General features: G+C 36.9%; 1 protein-coding gene across 1 annotated transcript in view; it reads right to left on the bottom strand.

Moving 5' to 3' along the window:
• The window catches only part of LOC140212547 (SH3 domain-binding protein 5-like), a 77,685-nt gene that overhangs the window by 29,541 nt on the left and 25,272 nt on the right, over nt 1-22,872 (bottom strand). The window contains exons 2-3 of the mRNA XM_072283499.1: nt 20,733-20,795; nt 16,318-16,446 (exon numbers count right to left, since the gene is read on the bottom strand). Coding sequence (XP_072139600.1) covers nt 16,318-16,446; nt 20,733-20,795 — 192 coding nt within the window. The remainder of the gene's footprint in view (nt 1-16,317; nt 16,447-20,732; nt 20,796-22,872) is intronic.

Genomic DNA, 22,872 nt, shown 5'->3' with positions numbered 1-22,872 from the left:
TGTCGGAGAGCTGGTCGGAGGCTCGGAGTTTTCGGACGGACTCGGAGTCAGACTGTGGTCGGATGCTTCCAGTATGCTGCATCAGCAAGTTTGTGGCGCTGGAGGTTCACCGTCTGCATGAGATGATGGGACTTTCGAGAGACTTTGAGACTTTTACCATGCCCATGGTCTGTTCTTATCAAATTACAGTATTGCTTTGCACTGTTGTAACTATATGTTATAATTACGTGTTTTTTGTCAGTTTTTCAGTCTGTTTGTCATGTGTTTCTGTGATATCATTCTGGAGAAACATTGTATGATTTCTTAATGCATGCATTATTAAATGGCAATAAAAGAGGACTGCGTGTCCTAACAATCTAAAAAAAACTGTTACCTCTTTGGACTGTAGGAAGAAACGGGTGTACCCAGAGGAAAATGGGAACACCCAGAGGAAACCCATGCAGTCACAGGGAGAACATACGAACTCCTTACAGGTTACGGTGGAACTTGAACCCAGTAACCAGTGCCGTAAAGCATGGCGCTAACCACTACACCACGTGTGTGGGATGCGGAGGCTGATGAGGTGCTAAACAAGAGGAACTCTTTCACTGTTAAGGCAGCGGGAGATGGGGTGAGTGCGGATGCTTGGGAAATAGAGGAGGTGTGGGTGAGGGAAGAATCAATAGTGGAAAATCTAAGTAATCTGAGTTTTGAGGTTCTGGACTTATATGGTACTGAAAGAGACAGCTGCACTTTTTTGTATAGTGGATATAATATTAAATCAAAAGGTCAGTTACCCCTTCAAATAGGTGTAAACTATCATATTTATTAAAGGACAGAGCAGTCCAAGTGTTTGGACCAAACATTTATTCTTCAACTAATGCCTGAAACAACTGGTCATTTATTCCATTTCTGGTTGCGAGAGGAAACACCATGTTATAGAGATTACAATGTTAGTTGTAATCCAAAAGAAGAATATTGCTGATGCTGACAATCTGATGTAAGACCAGCAGATACTGGAAACACGACAGGTTATGCAACATCTGAGGAGAGAGAAAGGGTCATTTATATCAGGTTGAAGACCATTGATCACAACCCCTTCCCTCTCCTCAGATGTTGCCCGATCTGATGTTTATTTCCAGAATTTTTTATTTTCTTTTTCAATCTTTTTATTAATTTTCAAGTTCATAAACATAATAACAATAGTGATACAAAGAGAATGGAATTACCTTATTGTTATTAAACATATACAAAAAAAGACTACAAATAGTACAAGTGTAATAGATTTCCAAACTCTTGATATAGTTAATCATAGAAAATAAAGGAGAAGGATATCACAAAGAAAACCCCCAAACAAACCAGAAAAAAAACCCCAAAAAATAGAACTAATGACTAAACCCGTGCTAAACATACATTAATACAATTTAAAGGAGTGCACAGAGCCCATATGTCTAAAGATAAATTAGCCCATTTTTATTCCCATATAAACCCTATTTGTGACAGATGTCACTCTGAGGTGGCTTCTTTAACTCATATGTTTTGGTCCTGTCCTCTCTTGGAAAAATGTTGGAAAGATATTTCTGGATCCTTTCAAAAAAGATTTAGATAGAGCTCTTAAAGATAGCGAAGTGAAGGGATATGGGGAGGCGGCAGGAAAAGGGTACTGATTATGGATGATCAGCCATGATCACAGTGAATGGTGGTGCTGACTCGAAGGGCTGAATGGCCTACTCCTGCACCTATTGCCTATTGTCTATTGATATTTTTTATATTATCTCAACAGTTCTATGTTTTGATTTACAACCCCATCCTATTACGGCAATTTTTGGATAGCCAATGGTAGAACATAGATCTTTGTCTTCTTCAGCCTGTCGGATGATAGCATTTGTTACTTTAATGGCCAGAAGATCTATTTTATGGAACTGGAAGGAGACCAATCCTCCTACTACATTCCAATGGTTTTCCCAAACTATATTAGGTTCAAATTTAGAAAAAATTATAAGTGATATTTTTGATCCTTCGGTTAAATTTGAAGAAACTTGGAAACCTTTTATGCAACATTTTCACATGATGTAATTTGACCTTTCCAAATCTTCTTTATTAACTTAAAATATATGAATAGAGGAGTGGAGTTGACAACATTACTGAACGTGTTCGATTTAAGATATTGGTCTAGCCCTGTTTTATTCTGTCTGCTTTTTTTGGGTTTAGTATCTAGTATCTAGTTCTTTTTTTTTCTTTTTTTGGGGAGTTTTTCTTTGTATATATATTTTTTTCTTTTTATTTCTTTTTCTTCTTTATGATTAATTTCATCATGAGTTTGGAAGTCTATTATACCTGTGTTATTTGAAATCTTTTTTGTATATGTTTATTAATAATAAGATTATTCCAATCTCTTTGTATCAACATTGTTATTGTTTATAATCTTGAAAATTAATAAAAAGATTTAAAAAGAAAAGAAAGACTAAACCCAAAAAAAAGGCAAGCAGAACAAAACAAGGCTGAACCAATATATTAGATCAGATACATTCATTTATGTTGTCAACTCTGCTCCTCTATTCATATATTCTAAGTTAATAAAAAGGATTCGGAAAAGGTCAAACTACATCACATGAAAATGTTGAATAAATGGCTTCCAAGTCTCTTCAAATTTAACCGAAGGATCAAAAATGACACTTCTGATTTTTTCTAAATTTAAACTTGATATAGTTTTGGAAAACCACTGAAATGTAGTCGGGGGTTGGTCTCTTTCCAATTCAATAAAATGGATCTTCTGGCCATTAGTGTAACAAATGCGATCATCTGACAGGCTGAAGAGGATAGAGATCTATGTTCCGTCGTTGGCAGACCAAAAATTGTCGTAATAGGATGGGATTGTAAATCAAAACGCAAAACTGTTGAAATAATATCAAAAATATCTTTCCAAAATTTTTCCTAGAGAGGGAAGGACCAGAACATACGAGACAGAGAAGCCACCTGAGAGTGACATCTGTCACAAATAGTATTTATATGGCAGTAAAAACGAGCTAGTTCATCTTTAGACATGTGAGCCCTATGCACTACCTTAAATTGCATCAGCGAATGTTTAGCACATACAGAGGAAGAGCTAACTAATTGAAAGATTTTTCCCATTTCTCTATAGGTAGACGAAGTTGAAGTTCCCTTTCCCATTGATTTTTAATTTTATCAGATGTACCTGGCTGTATTTTCATAATTGTATCATAAATAATTGCTATTAATCCCTTCTGATAAGGATTTGAACCTAAAATTTTGTCTATGGTATCAGTAGAGTGTGAAATCGGAAACGTAGGCAACATGGTATTTTAAAAGTTTCTTATTTGTAAATACCTAAAAAAAAATGGGATCTGGGCAAGTTATATTTATTAGACAACTGTTCAAAAGACATGAAACAGTTATTCACGGAAACATGTTCTACCCTTCGTTTTCCATATCAAAAAGGCTTGATCCATAACAGAGGGTTGGAAAAAATATGGATATAATAGGGCTTGACAAGATGAACTTGTTCAAACCAAAAAATTTACGAAATTGGTACCATATTCATAATGTATGTTTAATTATTGGACTAACCAATTGTTTATTCAATTCAGAAAACACAAAGGGAAGTGAAGTTCCTAAAATAGAAACCAATGGAAACCCTTGTACAGAATATTCTTCAAGGTTTACCCATTGTGGACTTGGAGTTATATCCCAATCTTGTGTCCAAAATATTAAATATTGAATATTAATTGCCCAGTAATAGAATCTTAAATTCGGCAATGCTAAACCACCATCTTTCTTGGACTTCTGTAAATATTTTTTACCTAACCTGGGATTTTTATTCTGCCATATGTAAGAGGAAATCATAGAATCAATAGTATCAAAAAAAGGTTCAGGAATAAAAATTGGTACCACTTGAAATAAATATAAAAATTTAGGTAAAATAATCACTTTAATAGCATTGATTCGGCCAATCAACGATAGAGACAATGAGGACCATTTAGTAAGCAATTGTTTAACCTAACTAATTAACAGTAAAAGATTGAGCTTGAATAAGTCCTTATGTTTCTCAGCAATTTTAACCCCCAAATAAGTAAAATAGTTAGTAATCAATCTGAATGGTGAACATCTATAAATGGGAACCTGCATGTTTAATGGAAAAAGTTCGCTCTTACCAAGATTCAATTTGTAACCAGAAAAACTGCTAAACTGAGCAAGCATGGATAATACTGCCGGAATGGATTTTTCAGGGTTAAAAATATATAATGGTAAATCATCTGCATATAGTGATAATTTATGTATCTCATTCCCACGGGTAATACCAAATATATTAGGAGAGTCACAAATACCAATATTTAATGGTTCCAGGGCAATATTGAATAATAATGGACTAAGAGGGCAACCCTGCCTAGTGCCAATGAATAACTGAAAAAAGGGAGATTTTTGATTATTGGTAAATAGCGAAGCCAAAGGAGTAAGGTATATCAACTTAATCCAAGATATAAATGTTGGACTAAAATTAAATTTCTCAAGCATATTAAACAAATATGTCTATTCGACTCTATCAAAAGTTTTCTCAGTGTCCAATGAGATGACACATTCTGGAGTTCTAGGTAAAGAAGTATAAATAATATTCATTAATCTCCTAGTATTAAAGAAGGAGTAACGATTTTTAATAAATCCAGTCTGATCAACAGAAATAACTTGAGGTAATACATTCTCCAATCTCGTTGCCAATATTTTAGAAAAAATCTTAGAATCCACATTCAGCAGAGATATAGGCCTATAAGATGCACATTCAATAGGATCCTTATCTTTTTTAAGAATTAGGGAAATAGAAGCTCGATAAAAAGATTGAGGTAATTTACCCATACATACTGCATACCTAAAGGTTCTACATAACCAAGGAGAAAGTATAGTAGAGAAGGATTTAAAAAATTCTACTGTATAATCATCTGGACCAGGTGCTTTACCTGAATTCATCGAAGAAATAGCATTTTTTATTTCTTCTACTGTAATAGGTACATCTAGTTTTAAACATTCATTAGGTGGTAATTTTGGAATATTCAATTTCTTTAAAAATTCGTGCATTAAAGTGGAGTCATCAGGAAATTCTGGTAGGTATAAAGAAGTATAAAATTCTTGAAAGGATTTGTTTATCTCATCATGATCAACTGTCAGAGTACTGTCCTTTTTACGAATCTTAACAATCTGGCGTTTAACCAAAGCTGATTTCAGTTGATTAGCCACTAGTTTCCCAGTTTTATCACCATGTATATAGAATTGACTCCTAATTTTACTTAATTGATTTTCAATCGAAGATGATAGTAATAGACTATGTTCCATTTGCAGTTTGACTGTCTCTTTAAAAAGCTCCTGGTTAGGAGTAACAGAGTATTCCTTGTCGATTTCTTTGATCTTGTCAAACAGCTTAAGTATTTCCTCATTAGTTCGCATTTTCAGTCCAGCAGAATATGAAATAATTTGTCCACGAATATATGCTTTAAAAGTGTCCCATAGTACCCCGCTGGAAATACCCTCTGTAAAATTCGTTGTGAAGAAAAAATTAATCTGTTCCTCAATAAAATTAACAATGTCCGAGTTCTGGAACAGAGTGGTATTAAGTCGCCATTGTCTAGTACTAGAAGATGTATCCATTGACTTAATAGATAATTTCAATGGCGCATGATCTGAGACAACAATGGAGTCAGTAACAAGTGGAATTAATCGAAAGTCAATAAGAAAGTAATCAATTCTAGAATAATGATGATATACATGTGAAAAGAATGAAAACTCTTTATCGTTGGGATGTAGAAATCTCCAAATTTCTGAAGTTCCAGAGTCAACCATAAAAGAGTTAATAAGAGTAGCCGATTTGTTCGGGAGTGCCTGATTAGACATAGATCTATCCATCAAAGGATTTAAACAACAGTTAAAATCTCCACCCATAATCAGCATATAATCGTTTAAATTAGGAAGGGATGTAAAGAGATATTTAAAAATTCAGGATAATCAACATTTGGAGCATAAACATTAACCATAGCAACTTTTCTGTTAAATAACAGACCAGTAATTAACAAAAATCTACCATTCGGATCTGAAGTAGTCTCATAATGCACAAACGAAATTGAAGGGTCTATAAAAATAGAAACACCTTTCACTTTGGCCTGTGAATTCGAACGGTACTGTTAGACCTTCCAAAACCTAAAAAAACGCTGATTATCCTCTTTCCGCATGAGTTTCTTGTACAAAAATAATATGAGCATTCGTCCTATGGAATACTTTAAAAATTTTCTTCCGCTTAATCGGGTAATTTAAACCATTTGTATTCCAAGAAACCAAATTAGTAATCTTATCCATAGTGCTGAAATTGAGCATAAGGTATGTAAAGGGTTAAGCAGAATACAAACTCGTGACCCCGGACGAGGAAGAAAGGTTCAAAGAGGAACTGGAAATCACGACATTTCGGACATTTTGGTAGTTTCAAGTCAGCCCCTTTAAAAACCATTGATCACAACTCCTTTCCTCTCCTCAGATGTTGCCCGATCTGATGTTTATTTCCAGAATTTTTTTTTAAATTTTACCAGATGTGAAACACCTTAGGACATCCTGAGGCTGAGAAGAGCATATGGAGCAACAACAGAGCACTCACCCCTCAATCCCACTCTGCAAGTTAATAAAATCACTCTGGTTTAGACTGTAAGTTCAGCTCTGCATTCCCAACTACCTGTGGCAACCTTTCACCTCTTGGTTACCAAGCATCTTTCTATATTTATTTCCTCCGACCTTTGAGGAACAGAGTTCAAGACTCACGGTGCTGCAATAGAGAAAAAAAAATTGGCTTATTTCCATCTTAAATTTGTAATGATCAGTAGGAAAATCTCCTATTTTTCATTTGAAGCTATCCTTAATCCCAGAAGAGGAAATATCCTCTCCATATCCAACCTCTCATGATGATAAAGAAACCATAAGGAATCACATTCATAAGGAAAATATGCTAGCATCTTTACTTTCTTATGAGATTTGGCTTGTCACCAAACACTATAACAAACTTCGACAGATGTACTTTTGAAAGTACCCTGACTAGTTGCAGCATGGTGTGGTACATCAATTCAAGTGCACAGGAATGAAAGTTGCTGCAGAGAGTAGTGGACTGTACCCAATACGTCATGGGCATATCTCTCCCTACTATCGGTAGTAGCTACAGGAGCCGGTGTCTCATGAAGGCAACATCTGTCATCAAAGATTACCACCATTCAGGCAGTGTCATCTCAGCCAGAGATGCAGAAACCAGAAGTCTCACACCACCAGGTTCAAGAACAGCTACTTCCATTTGGTTCTTGAAATAACCAGCAAAACCCTAATCACTACGGTTTAGCATCACTTACTACTATGCACAAATGTGAATTTTTTCTAATTCTAATCATGTACTTCCTTGTAAAATTAATATTTTTGTGTGAATGCTGGTTATATGATGCTGTGTGCCTTCAATTATGCTGCTGCAAAATAGATTTGCATTCGACAATAAACTCAATTTTGACTTTGACAACCCTTCAAGATCTTGTATGTTTCAATCAAGTTGTATCTCTTCTAAATTCTTATGGATACAAGCCCAGAGTGCCTAACCTGTCCCCGTGATACAGCTCATCCATTCCAGCTCCTAGTCTAGTAAACTCCCTTAAAACTGCTTCCCAAAGCATTTCTTAAATAAAGAAAGCAATGTAGCACAAATTCTCACCATTGCTCTATATAATTGAACAATAAACTCCATACTTTATTTTAAATTCCCTAGGCAATTAATATTCTTTTAGTGTTCCCAATTACATACTTTTCCTGTACATAGCCTTTGGTAAATTGTGCACTTAGACATCCACTATACCTCAGAGCTATGCAATCAATCACGATAAAGATAATGCGTTTATCTATTTTTCCTGCTAGAAACACAATCTTATATTTTTCCACACCCTGTTCTCCTCTTAGCAGATCTTTACACATTCACTGAGCCTATCTATATGCTTATGCAGCTTCCTAATATCCTTATCACTACTTATTTTTCTACCTACCATTGCAAATTTATAATCATGCCTCCAGTCCCTTCATCTAAACCATTTATTTAAACTTTGTATCACATCAGATTCAACCAGAAAAATATCTTTTAGTGCTTACTCTGTTTTCTGTTCACCAAGCAATCTTTTAGCCATAGCCACATGATGAACTTCTATTTTCTGCAGTATCCTTATCAAACGTTCCCTGAAAATCTAAATTATGTATAAACACCTGTTAGTTCCCCATTCTCCACAATATCTGACAAATTGCTCAAACATGAAACATGTTGATTTTGTCAGATTATCTTATTTTTTAATGGCTCCCTATAACACATATCATAATAACTTTTAATATTTTCTCCATGGCAGATGTTAAGCATAGTTGCCTGTTTTTACCACCTCTTTAATTTTATGAATGAAGGAAATTACATTTATTATTTGTCAATTTAATGGAACCTTCCACAAATCCATGGAATTTTGAGAAGTTTAAACCAGTGCATCAGCCATCTCACTTTTCATTCTATGAGATCAAGCCTCTCTTTTAGCACAGAATTTCCACATTACTTACTGCAAAAGCTCAGAGACAGTAATGCTGACCAAAAATAAATATACTTCTGGTAACACACACAAAGTGCTGGAGGCACTCAATAGGTCAGGCAGCATCTATGGAGAGGAATAAACAGTCGACATTTTGAGCCATTTGGACATTTGGTGCATATTTATTAAAAATGGAATGTGATCATTAATGAAAAATTTCAGAATAAAGTTGCTCCAAAACTCATAATAGATAATTCATTGAACATCATAAACCTGCTTATTGCTGTAAAGTTATAACATGCAGATTCAGTGACATGTCAAACAGAATAATCTGCAGCGCAGTGAGAATGTGCTCTGACCGTCTCCTCAAACGAACTTCATCATAAGCATCTTATGCTAGATTTCAAATTCTTCGAAGTGTCTGGAGAGCCCCACTGCTTGGAAATAAATGCTGCCCACAACCTCCTCTCTCCACTGGGGCCAGAAGCAAGCAGCTGATATTGTTGACTCTCCAACCTTTGAGCCCAGAGGCATGGCTGGGATGGTCATTAGCCATGATTCAGAGGCCCTGCCCCTAAACGAAGGCAGAAGTGAGGAAGAGTATCGCCAGAGTTGGAAAATGCCCACGATTTTAACAGTTCAAATTTACCTCCGACATTCAGACATGTTCAAAAACTATTAAAAATTAGTAAAATGCTACTTTTAAAACATTTAACTTAATTAATTTATAAATACCTATAACACTCTTAAATAATAAAGATTAAACTAACCAATATAATTAAGAAGTAAGTTTAAGGATGAAAAAACTCATCTTCCTCTTAGTCACCAATACCTAGCATCGCAATCCAAACTGAAATCAAAGCAAAGTGTCAATAAGCTCGAACTCTATCAGGGATCCAAAAGCAAAGACTCATGTCTTCAGCTCCAACACCCAATCCGACTACAGCAGCAAAATTTAGCTCATTAAAGCAGTCTTTGCTGAAGGACTGCTTCCTTCCTTCACAACATAGAAACCCTATCTGAATAGGAAGATTGGTAACAATAGCCACAAACATCTTGATTGTTCCTTAATATCCACACATGAATAATTGCAAGAGCAGGTTTGCGAACCCTTTGCAATTACCTGGTTTTCTGCATTAATCGCTCATAACATGCGGCCTGATATTCATCTAAGTCACAATAAAAGACAAACACAATCTGTCTAAGCTAATAACACACAATTAATTATACTTTTCATGTCTTTATTGAACACATTGTTTAATCATTCACTGTGCAGGCTGGAAAAAGTATGTGAACCCTTGTAATTAATAACTGGTAGAACCTCCTTTAGCAGTAATAACCTCCACCTAACGTTTCCTGTAGCTGCTGATCAGACTTGAACAGCGAGGCAGAATTTTAGACCATTTCTCCATACAAAATTGTTTCAGTTCATCAATACTTCTGGGATACCCTGAATGAACAGCCCTCCTCAGATCATGCCACATCATCTCAATTGGGTTGAGGTCTGGACTCTGACTTGGCCATTCCAAAACATTATTTTTATTTTCTTTGTAAGCCATTCTGCTGTTGATTTACTCTTGGGTTTCAGATATTTGTCTTGTTGCATCATCCTTCTATTAAGCTTCAGGTGACAGAATGCAAATGTCTTGATATAATTTTGAATTCATCGTACCCTCAACATTTGCAAGCTGTTCAGGCCCTGAGGCAGCAAAACAGCCCCAAACCATGATGCTCCTTCCACCATGCTTCAGAGTTGGGATGAAGTTTTGGTGTTGGTGTGCAGTGCCCTTTTTCCTCCAAACAGAGCAGTGTACATTTCTGCCAAAAAGTTCAACTTTTGTCTCATCTGCCCACAGAACATTGTCCCAAAGGCGTTGTGAAACATCCAGGTGGTCTTTAGCAGACTTGAGATGTGCAGCAATGTTTTTTTTTGTGGACAGCAGTGGTTTCCTCCATGGTGTCCTTCCACGAACACCTTTCTTATTCAGTGTTTTTCTTGTAGTGGACACATGAACAGAGACTTTAACAAGTTCTAGAGATTTCTGCAGGACTTTTGCTGTTACCCTTGGGTTCTTTTCCACCTCCTTCAGCATTGCACATTGTGCTCTTGGTGTGATCTTTGCAGGATGCCCACTCCTAGGGAGAGTAACAGCAGTACTGAATTTCCTCCATTTGTAGACAATTTTTCTAATTGTGGACTGATGAACATTCAGGTCTTTAGAAGTGTTTTTGTAGCCTTTTCCGGTTTCATGCATCTCTACAATTTTTAAGGTCTTCTAAAAGTTGTTTTGATCAAGGCTTGGTGCACATAAACAGATCTTTCTTGAGAAGAGCAGGCTCTGTCAATAACCTGACTCCGTATGTTGTAGAGCAGGGAACCTCTACAACCAACACTTCCAATCTCATCTCATTGATTGGAACACCTGACTCAAAATAGCTTTTGTAGCAGGCATTACCCCAGGGGTTCACATGCTTTTTAGAACCTAGACTGTGATTATTTAAATGGTGTACTCAGTATTGACGAGAGGAAGTACAACTGTTCGTGTGTTATTAGTTTGGATATATTGTGCTCGTCTATGATTGTGACAGATGAAAATCAGACCACGTTTTATGAGTAATTAATGCCAAAATCCAGATAATTTCAAAGGATTCACAAACTATGTATGGGCTGAATCCTTGCCAGTGGTAGGCTAGATGTTGTTTTATCTCCAAAGGATTCTTTACACAGATTTTTCCAAAGAAGCAAACGCTTTCAACAATGAAGTTATTAAAAGAAGGACAAAACAGTTTTATTCTAAAATAGAATAGTAAGCTAACTACCTCTTCCTTTCTGAAACTAGGACTCTCAACTTTAAAGCCTACCATCTGTTAAAATATGGTTCAAGTATCAATTTCATTATGAATAAATATGCTATTTGGAAATGTTCCAAATGGTTCATTCTACAAAACAGAAGAGGGAGAAATTACTTTCATAGATTAGTAGATGGAAGCTCTGAACATTAAACAGCCCTAAATTAAAATTTGCACATTTTGTTCTTTTAGCCACATATTTATACTACATGAATATCATTCTTAAGAAGCACATTATTTTATTGCCCCACTGACTTCAAAGTTCAAAGTCAATGAAGGACTTCACCCAACAGGGCGGACAAGCAACCAATGTGCAAAAGACAACAAACTGTGCAAATACAAAAGAGAAAATAATAAATAAATAAATAAATAAATAAATAAATAAATAGATAGATAGATAGATAGATAACTAAATAAGCAAGCAAGCAAGCAGAAATATGGATAACATGAGGCTGAGAGTTCTTGAAAATGAGTCTATAGGTACTGGGAACTGTTCGATGATGGGGCAGGTGAAGTTGAGTAAAGTCAGCCCCACTGGGTCAAGAGTCCAATGGTTGAGGGGTAATAACTCTTCTGGAAGCAAGAAGAGAGTGAGACCTGGGTGGTGACTTAACTCCATGGCTCTCAATTATCATTGATTAATAAGCTTCACAGCATTAAAATACTGACTGGCAGGACAAGTATACAGAGGAAATTGTACAGTAAGTACATAAAACAAGTTATTAAAGTTAGGTAAAATATTAAATCTTCAAAAGTTCTGATGGCATTGGGTTTTCAGAACACAAAGTTGTAAACTCAAACAAAGACTGTAAGCCCTATCTGATACAAATAGCCACTGGTATTCTCACTAAAGGGAGATTATACTGTAACTGCCCAATCTTCAAAGACTAGTTCGCTTTCCTGTTTATTCTCCATGGTAAGTTTAGCTGCCAATACCCACTATTTGAGCAATGGACCCCCTCCCTACCAAGGAGAAGATACTTCCAGCTAACAGTTAAAACACAGTTCATTTATTTTCAGTGATACACATTTAAATAGAAACAGTATTCTTAAAACATATTTAAAACTCAGAGGATTTCCATCTTAAGCATTTTAAAATAGCAAATCATGTCTAAAACACAACGCTCAAAGCATTTCCAAAGCACAAAGGATTTCCAAAACACAGGTACTATTCCTATAAACTAATTGGCATACAGTACCAACGATGCAGACAAACTAATTGTTCATCACAAAAATCAAAGCCAGAGGAATGCATTCTAGTTCACCCCATGTTTCTTTCATAGCTTTTTGATGTTCTTTACCTCATTCTGAATAAGCCCAAATTGCTCTCTACTTTTAGATCCTTTTTCTTCCACTTGGGTGACTTCACTCGTTGATGATATTTCCTCAGATACCCTTTTTTACACAAATGGTCTAAATGCTTTTTGGAACCATATTTCTCAGCTAATGCTTAAAACTAAACTATCTGAGTACGCAAAACTCCCTGCGTTAAACACATCAGTTATTTGATATGCTAAATGATATTATCCATCTCGCCTGCAAGCTTCCTTGGACTAAACAACTAAGTCAGCTTGTCTGTTTTGAAATAAGCCAAATTAAATACCCCATTGTCTTATACTGTGCTCTTGAGCAGTAATAAACCAGGTGCAGTGCACTATATTTTACTTCCCACTGATAGAATGTCTGCTATATAGAGCTTGTTTATAATGTTGTTCTATCTACAGTTTTTTTAACTACAAACTGATTACTGCTTTCCATTTACATTTTAAGAAATGAAGATTGACTCCCACTTACGATCAAATGTTAAACAAAAAATATTAATAGGAAGTTTACTGCTTAATCTTACAAGCGGAAGCTGCCATATTTAGAAACCGAGCTTAGCAAACACGAGGAAGAAGCTCATCAGCCTAGGAAGCGAATATCCATCACAAAGTATATAGCCTACCAATCTGCCCACTAGCAATTTTAACAATTCATTCCTTGGCCTTCAGAGAATTAGTGATTTTTTGGTATGTTTATGCTTTGATATCATCAGATTTTGAAATTAGCATTAAAATTCAAATAAATGCTTAATAATTTTACTCCCATGAGAAACTAGGATTGGTACAAAACTGATGCTCAAAATAAAGTTCCTGCTCTTTAACCAGAGGTTCAGAATAGTTCAAAATTCATGAGTTAATTTAACATATAAAATACTCAAGGCAAAAGAGTCGTAATAGCAATCATTGTGATCTACTTTCTCTGCCAGATTACAAATCAAGATGTTACCCTGCTTCAATGCAAGACAAAATGAGATGTTAAATCAGAGACAATACAAACATTTTGCACTCATCCCAATTCTTAAATTATAAGAGAATGAGTCACTGCTTTAATCAAAAATTGAGAGCAACGATCTAACAGTTAAAATAGGATTCTGGACTTTTAAAAAAATCAGCATTCTACATTTATTACCCAGAGAAAACAATAAAATTAACTTTTTAATGATAAAACATGATCCAGTTTCTTTTATTTATGAATGTAGTTTCAATTTAATGGAATTTTGTAGATCAGCACTCTGCAGGTAAATATCTAAGTGCACATTACTGTGATCATTAACTAAGCCATCTACGTATACATCAAATATCAGCTGATCCCTATAACGTGGCAACAGGGATTGGGTCATAACACTAAAAAGAAGACAGCATGGACTCAGTTCATAGATGGTCCTTTCTTCTGTCTTAACAATTTGACAGTTCCACCCTACAGTCTTTGGTGATGACAGAATGTTCCAAAGCAATTCTGGAACAGTTCACCCCATGCCAAAGGGACATTGCACATTTAGCAGCTGAATAGCCTTTGAAAGACCACTGTGGGAATTCAGAAACACCCAACAAATTCCATGGCTTATCTCTTTAGGAAAACAAATTCAAAGTTCATGTTATCTTCATGATGGTAGTATAGAGAAGGGTGGTGGGGGTCCCTGATGATGGATGCTGCTTTCCTGCAACAGCTCTTCATACAGAGGTGCTCAATGGTGAGGAGAGCTTTACTCATGATGGACTGGGCCATAGACACTACTGTTTGTGGAACCTTCCATTCAAGGGCATTGGTGTTTCTATACCAGGCTGTGATACAGCCAGTCAATATACTCTCCAGCACACACCTATAGAGGTTTGTCAAGGCTTTAGATGTCATACTGAATCTTCACCGACTCATGAGAAAGTAAAGGAACTGTCATGCTTTCTTCATAATTGCACTTACATGTTTTACCCAGGACAGGTCCTCCAAAATAATAACACCAATGAACTTAAAGCTGCTGACCCTCTCCACCTCTGATCTTTGGATGAGGACTGGCTCATGGACCTCTGGTTTCCCTCTCCTAAAGTCAATAATCAGCTCTTTGGTCTTGTTGACGTTGAGTAAGAGGTTGCTGTTATGGCACCTCTCAGCCCGGTTTTCAGTCTCCCTCCTGTATGCTGATTCATCACCACCTTTGATTTAGCCAATGACCGTGGTGTCATCAGCAATCTTAAATATAGCTTTGGAGCTGCGTTTAGCCACACAGTCATAAGTGTAAAGCGAGTAGAGCATAAGGTCATGCACAGCATTGTGGTGCACCTGTGCTGATGGAGATCGTGGAGATGTTGTTGCCAATTCAAAATGACTGGGGTCTGCAAGTAAGGAAATCAAGGATCCAATTGCACAAGGAGGCATTGAGGCCAAGGTCTTGGAGCTTATTGATTCATTTTGAGGGGATGATAATGATGATAATGTTGACTGCGGAGCTGTAGTCAATAAAGAACATCCTGATGCATGTATTTTTGCTGTGCCAATGTTCCAGAGTTGAATGAAGAGCCAATGAGATGGTATCTGCTATGGACCTGTTGCTCCAGTAGGTAAATTTGAGCAGATCCAAGTCACTTCTCAGCAGGGGTTGATATGCTTCATCGCCAACCTCTCAAAGTACTTCATCATTGCTACTGGACAATAGCCATGAAGGCAGGTTACAATGTTCTACTTGGCCATCAGTATAATTGAAGCCTGCTTGAAGCAGGTGGGTACTTCAGAATGCTGGAACAAGAGGTTAAAGATCTCAGTGAACACTCAGCCAGTTGATGAGCACAGGTCTTTAGTACTTGGCCAGGTACCCCGTCTGGGCTGAATGCTTTTCGTGGGCTTACCCTCCTGAAGGGTGCTCACTCATCAGGCTCCGAAACTGAAATCATATGATCATCGGGGACTGTGGGAGTTTGTGATGGTTCCTCCATGTTTTGGCAGTCAAAGTGAGCATAGAAGACATTGAGCCCATCTGGAAGCGAAGCCCTGTTGTCACCTATGTCATTTGATTTCACTTTGTGAGAGGTGACAGTACTCAAGAGGAACATGACCACCAGAAGGTCACTAACCAAACCAATATGGGTATAATCACGAAAATGCACTGAGACTCCATATGGTGTTGTTGGCAAAGTTGGGGACTTGTATCACAACATTTGCACCTTGCCATTAATTAAACTAGCAAGCAAAACCAAACTCTCTAACAATCTTTAGAAATCTGTGGCTCAAAGAACACTTGGTACAAATGGCACTAACATAAACCTATTCAGTAAGAGTTTGCAATTAATAGCAAACTAATCTTTGTTGAACAATTTGCATGGTGCCCTTCACATGTTTTACAGCCAGTTAACAGAGTTAATATTATAATGTAGCTAGCAATTTATTTCAAGTAGCTGTTTAAATTATGTACATGGAAGGATAGATAGTTGTCAGGTCATCCTCGTGAGAGGGACCATAGATTTAGGCCTTATGTTACATGGCATAAGTGAATTCTTCACTTAAACATGACATATTTATTGTTCTTTTCACTGTTCAACAAAACCTGAAGAAATATCCATCCAGAGATAGAAGCAGAATGTTCATTTTGTTTCTTTACCTGCCGTGTGACACGTCGGGCCTCCCAATAAGGCTTAGAATCATCCACTGCTTTTCCTACCTTCTTCCCCACTTCATCAAGCTTAACAGTGGCTTCGACCAAAACAGTTCGAAACTTTTGACGAGCCTCCTGCGAAGCAAAAGTGGAAATGATCAAGGCTCAAAAAGCATTCACCTAAAAACAGCTTCAGTGTTTTCAAAGGAACTCACATAGCAAACAATGTCTGTCGATACAAGACACGTAAAAGGCAGCAGTCCATTTCCCTCTGAAGTAGGAGGGCTCAGGTGATGTTTCTATGGTACCCAATGAACAGTAACATCAAACACCTTTTTCAATCCAGCAATTTCTACTCATCACCAGTTGCATCCACAATCTCATACTTATGACTACCAGGTGTGAAGAACAAATAAGGAGAAGGGGAATGGGATTAATGGGATTTCACCCTAGGAATGGCATTGATCCAATGGGAATACAGTTGCCTTCTGTGCCATTATCATTATAAATACTGATTGAAAGATCTCTTGAGTTTCTGTTGCCTGAAACCAATATGGCCTTTAAGTTGGCAAGTATATGTTGAATTGTCCAAAATAATTGATTTGTTCGATGGGGCTTTACATAGTCCTTTCCTAATTGACTTCTACTGTAATGTCAAACTGTTATCTGCCTGATACAGGGAATTGCTTGTAAATGAGTGTCACATTGTGTTTGTTGGGAATTGTATTTCTCCCTGACATCTCACTAAACACTACAAAAGTGTAGTCAGTACAAGAGCCGCCTGTGTAAAACAATGGAACTTAACTATCTTTTACAATAAATTATCAATATCAAGGTGCTGATCAGTTACCAAAACCCTAGCTGATTTACACTGCTGTTCTCATTAGTGTTGCAGAGAATTTCACCGGTCAGCTAAGTTTTTACTTCTGAGACAAGCAAGAAGATGGTAAGATTACAAGAGAACAGGGTGAATAAGAAACTTGCATTTTTGGCATGCTATTCATGAGCTTCAACTGTCAAAATGTGATTCACAACCAGGAAAATGCTTTGAAGTGCGGTCATTGCTCAAAGCTAGAAAACAAGATCACAAACAGAAGTGAAATAATGGCCCAGAAAATATGTATCACTGATGGTGGGAAAAGAGGAAAAACATTGGGAGATTTGCCTGCTTCTCTCTAAAGTAGTACAATATTGGAAGTGGGTAGGTCATTGATTTAATGAGTGCAACAAAATCAGGTGTTCCATCCACTAATGAGAGAATAACCAGCCAGGAGGTTAGTAACCACAGAAATGCCTTGGTCAAAGGCTCATGTGCTGGAATTTCAGAAGTGCTTTAATAAATAAATCGTATGACTATGTTTTGGTAAATTAAAACAGAAGTAAATAGCAACAGAGAAAATACTGGAGGAACACAGCAGGTCAGGCAACATCAAGACCCTTCACTTAGATAGAAATAAGTCAAACTATGAGGGCATTATGACAGCTGTATACAAATTTGCTACAATGGCGGCCAATGGCGTTAGGTCAGGTAGCAATGCCAAAGCTCTATGAATATGTGGTTGTCACTTTATCTGGAAGGAAGAATGAATGGAATAATGCTGTGTAATGAAGTCAAAGGGCTTGGTGAATAAGAAGTCCCTTGGTGCAAAAGGAGGAAAATAGTGAGAGTAACTTTTTAGCCAAGAGTGAACACCTTTTCTAGAAAGATTGGGGCGGGGGGTGGAAAACAGGCATAATTAAGAGAAGCAAAAGGCAAAAGGCAATATACGTGATGCTGGAGGGATCATTAGGGACCCCGATAACACAAAAGGTGAAAGCCTTTCTCATCCATGAAATAGCATCGTCTACTCCGTTTTGGTGAAGATGATTGAAGCATTAATGGTTAGCAGTTCCCTGTTCCGCTCGTGTGCACCTGAAGGTTCAGAATCGACTTTGATTAATGGTTGAGAGACTGGGGCTCATTTAATACAAACTTCCCTTAGCATTTTACAACCTCAAATCCTGGAGGGAGACTTGCAACAATGAACAAGGCTCTTGATTTCTAAGCCTAGATTATTAATATTTTTTAAATCTTGCATTATAGATCTTGCTCATAAAGATTTCTAGAATAAGATGATGCAGCTTATTATAATCCTGTTCCTTATTGGCAATTTGGATTAATGGCAACCATGACTGCACATGACTAAGATGAGCAGAATTTTTCATGTTAAATGTATAACACTTGTAACTATCTTCTGAAGCAAATTTCTTCAATATCTTTTTGAATGAATCTTCAAAGTTTCATGTCTAATTAGGTTTGCAGTTCCCATGAAATCGTCTCACTTAAAAGCCTTCCCAAAATACCTCTTCCAAATTGAGAACTGCTCGTTTTTGAGTTCCTTCATTGAAAAAGACAGAAAAAAAATTCTACTAAAACAAAGATAACCTCTAGTATTTTTGCTTTAGAGTCAACATTTTGAAGGTTTAAATCCTCCCCCAGAAGCCAGCACACACCAATTCTTCATAGATGATGGTATAGTGTCCTATCAGACACAGGGCCCTGCAATCCTGCTTAAATTTGATAAAGATTGCACTCACAGTAGATACAACATCTAGGTTTCTCATACTTAGTGACAGTCCCCCACAGAGTACGAACCTGAGTTAAACTTACTTAAACTTGGAGAGAACATGAACATTGACAGTATGGCAAGATGGTTGCTTAAGGCTGTAGGATACAGGTCAGTTAGAAGCTGAGTGTAGAACTAGCAGATGTAATTGAATGCCAACTAGTGTGAGGTCATTAGGACTTTGGGTAGTCAAATAAAGATAGGCATTCACAGTTAGGTGTTAGTATCTAAGAGTTGGGACTTCATGTTACAAGTTTACACAAAAACTGGTTAGGCCAGACTTGGAGTATTGTATGCAGTTCTGGTTAGCACTTTGTAAAAAACTATATGGAACACAAAGGCAGAGGAAATGGTGGAATCAGATACAATTATTTCATTAGATATGCATTTAGATACTTGAACAGGCAAGGTACAGAAGCACATGATGCTAATGCAAGCAAATGGGATTAGTGTAAATGGTCAAAAAACACCCTCATGGTTCCGGTGGGTCTAAAGGCCAACTTCTGTGCTGTATCTTTGAATCTTTGGAGACACAAGAGAACATAAACGTTGCAATATGGAGCAAAGCGAAAACAAATTGCTGGAGGAAGTCAGCAGTTCTCAACCCAAAACGTTGACTGTCCTTCTGCCTCCACAAATGTTGTCTCACCTGCTGAGTTCCTCCAGCAATTTCATTTTTGCTCTTTGGCTCAATAGGCAGAAAAACAATGTTATAATGAAAGATCTGCGGTCTAAATTCTTTGGCAGTCCACAGTTTTCAAAGTACTACTATATTCGGATCACCTACACAGATCATCAATGGTGATATCTGTTGTACATAACACTGCATTTTACTATTACACAGTTATTTATTTGGCCAAATACATGAGATTGGAAGCACATCAAAACTTATGATTCAATTTGGCAAAAATCCGGAATGCTTGAGGATCAGATTTCAAGTGATTTTCACAAAGGATGTTCCTACTGGACCGTGGATATTCCACCATATTCCATGATACATTGAATGTTGACTCCTACCAGAATTGTTGGTGTTGCTCAACAATCTTAACTTTAGCAAATACTCGTTCCTCTCCAATGGCATAGTTGGTGGTTCTGCTTCACATCTTGACTTTTGGTTCTCTCAGTGCACACGGGAGCTTTCCCAGTTGCTCCCACCTCTTCCCACATCGCAAAGACATGCCAGTTATTTAACACCATAGAAGAAACATAAATCAACGGGTATGTATAGGAGAGAACAAGTTTCCAGTGTAAATAGAAATGAGACAGATTGGATTGTTTCTGTAAAACTCAGCCTGGGTCCAACGGGCTGCATGGGTTCCCTCCATAACGTTATACACACAAGTCAAGTTATGTGTTGCTTGATGAAACAAGAACAAATCACTTGGTGTATAATATATTATAGAGTTAGAAATGAGAGATCTACAATTGATATACCTTTAATAATAATAGAGTCAATAAGACCACCACACAGAATGCAGTGTGTGGAGCAGAGTTAAGTTTAATTTATCTCATCCCTTCAGAGTCATGAATCATAACTACAGCTATGCCATTAACTAATCCTCCCTTAGGTACTGAGGATTTATAAATAGTAGAAATAAAGCTCTCAAAGAAACAGTCAATTACAAAATGAACTGAAGGCCAGAATATTCAAGCAGGAAAAATGTGCATGACTGAATGTGATCTCATACTGCATGTCTGCAAAAATAGCAGCATTCAAGGGTTACATGGGCCATATTTTATACAGCGCAAACTATTCTCAAATATACTGTATAAATTCTCAGACATAATCCTTCAATGTTTTCATAAAAACTTTACCTCTAGCTCAGTTTCCTGACGATTAATAGCCTCTGTTGATTGGTTCAGCTTCTCTAGTTCCCCCTAGAAAACAATTAGGGAAATTGTTTAAAGCTCAGAGTAGGCAAAATCAAAGAATTAAACATTTAACATAAGATACTTTAACTCTTCTCAAAAACTTGAACCAGTTATTAATAATGCTATCATTGAGAGTCCTCTCTCTGAAATACAAAATGTAAAAACTCAGAGGAAATGCTCAGACTACAGCAGCACCTAAATATAATTCTTACATTCCACTTTAATAGTTCAAGATGTACAAGTGTTTTTTCAGTCTATCATGCATATTACTGCAAGTGTGATGTGCTGAATCACAATTCAATTCTATCAGTTTTATATAACTCGCTAATCATTTTGAGTTTAATTTCTAAAAGCCTCTTGGATAATTTGGGAAAATTAATGAATAAACATTATACAAAAATAGTTAGATGACCAGATCACTCTCCATCCAATATTAGAATATTGCAAAGCAAAGAGTGAGGGGAAGTAAATGGGCTTGAAAATTATATTTCTAAGTGGTGTAAAACTGCTTTGCAACAGATCATCAGACATTTCACACCAAGCTCAGATAGCAAGGTACTGGCCTAGCTTCCAACCTCAGCTGGGCTGGAAGTGGAGAAAGTTACAGAGCTGGTTAACCATCACTATGTCACTTTAACCTGACCCAGTCCACCTAATTAAAAGTTTTGTCCACATGTCAAAATTTATACCTTAAATCAAGAAGTAACCAATTACGTTACCACACACCACTTAGTTAAGTTAAAGTTAAAGTCAGTCCCGAGCCTTATAGGCTCATCAGGCCGGTGCTTATGCTGGTTTCCGTGGCACTCCCCCCCCCCCCCGGATAGGATGCCAGTCTATCGCGACTCCCCCCCCCACCCCCCCAGATAGGACGCCAGTCTATCGCGAGGTTAACCCCCAGCATTTGTCGGTACCCATTTTCAGCTGGATGGACTGGAGCGGGAGCAGTGTGTAGTTAAATGCCTTGCACAAGGACACAACACACTGCCTCGGCTGGGGCTCAAACTCACGACCTTCAGATCGCTAGTCCAACGCCTTAACCACTTGGCCACGCGCCACACTATCACACTATCACACACCACTTCTCTCTTCATAAATTTCAGTTGAAAGGAAAATTGGGAGTTGCCAAACCATATCCTTAACAACACTTTGAATCTTACTAGTAAGTTTTGTTGCTATGGTCCACTGGCCTAATAATATTCATTGATATGTACAATGACTAATATTATGATTTATACGATATTAATCACTGTATAAATCATAACACCACACAGGAATGAAGTTAGAAAAGTGATTACTGCAGCTAAATTGCTGATTCATCTTTCTCTTAGCCTCATTTGTAAATGAAAGTCCACAGCCAAACAGATATTCTATAACAGAAGATTCTACAAGCAAGTGTTATTTAAAAAGAATTGTGCCGTTAACAATTTGCAGGTTTCATTACTGCAGCTTATTTGACTAAAACAACTTGCATTTAAAAGTGAAATGAGTTAATAACCTGAAGAGTAAATGTAAATGTAGCTAGGTGAGAATACAGAGTTTATAAAAATGTAATAGTTAGATAACACTTGAATTAAGGAGGATGTAATTTTGGAATACTGGGTTTCTAATTCAATAGGAAACTGACAGAAGTATGCAGCAACATGCAGTAAATGGTAAAATACAGAATCCTGCGGGACTTGTGGTCCATAAAAAGCCTATCATAAGAGAAGGCATCAGAAGTTGGCAACAAAGGTCAGATTATTACTCTGAAAGCAAAATCAAGCAAGCAGTTCATGCAAATGCACGGGACAAAAGTGAACAGAACTAATACATTCTAATCTTTCAGCAAATTGTTCTCTTAAACTGCTAAGCATTCACTTTAAGTGCACAGATTTCAAGCAGCCTGGCGTATTTTACAAACAATAGAAATGCTGAAGAAAGATCTAGTTTTTCCAAATGGAAATGTTTTTCATTAACAAGGAAAATAAATAAAATTTATATGATACCACAAGTCTTTGAAGCACCAGAATTTCACATCCAACTAAGTGTTTTAAAAAACATTTAAGAGCAGAATTTGTATATCATGACATAAATGATTCAT

The sequence above is a fragment of the Mobula birostris genome, chromosome 19 (genome assembly GCF_030028105.1).
Source record: "Mobula birostris isolate sMobBir1 chromosome 19, sMobBir1.hap1, whole genome shotgun sequence".
Classification (NCBI taxonomy): domain Eukaryota; kingdom Metazoa; phylum Chordata; class Chondrichthyes; order Myliobatiformes; family Myliobatidae; genus Mobula; species Mobula birostris.
This window is presented reverse-complemented; position numbering and strand designations above follow the sequence as displayed.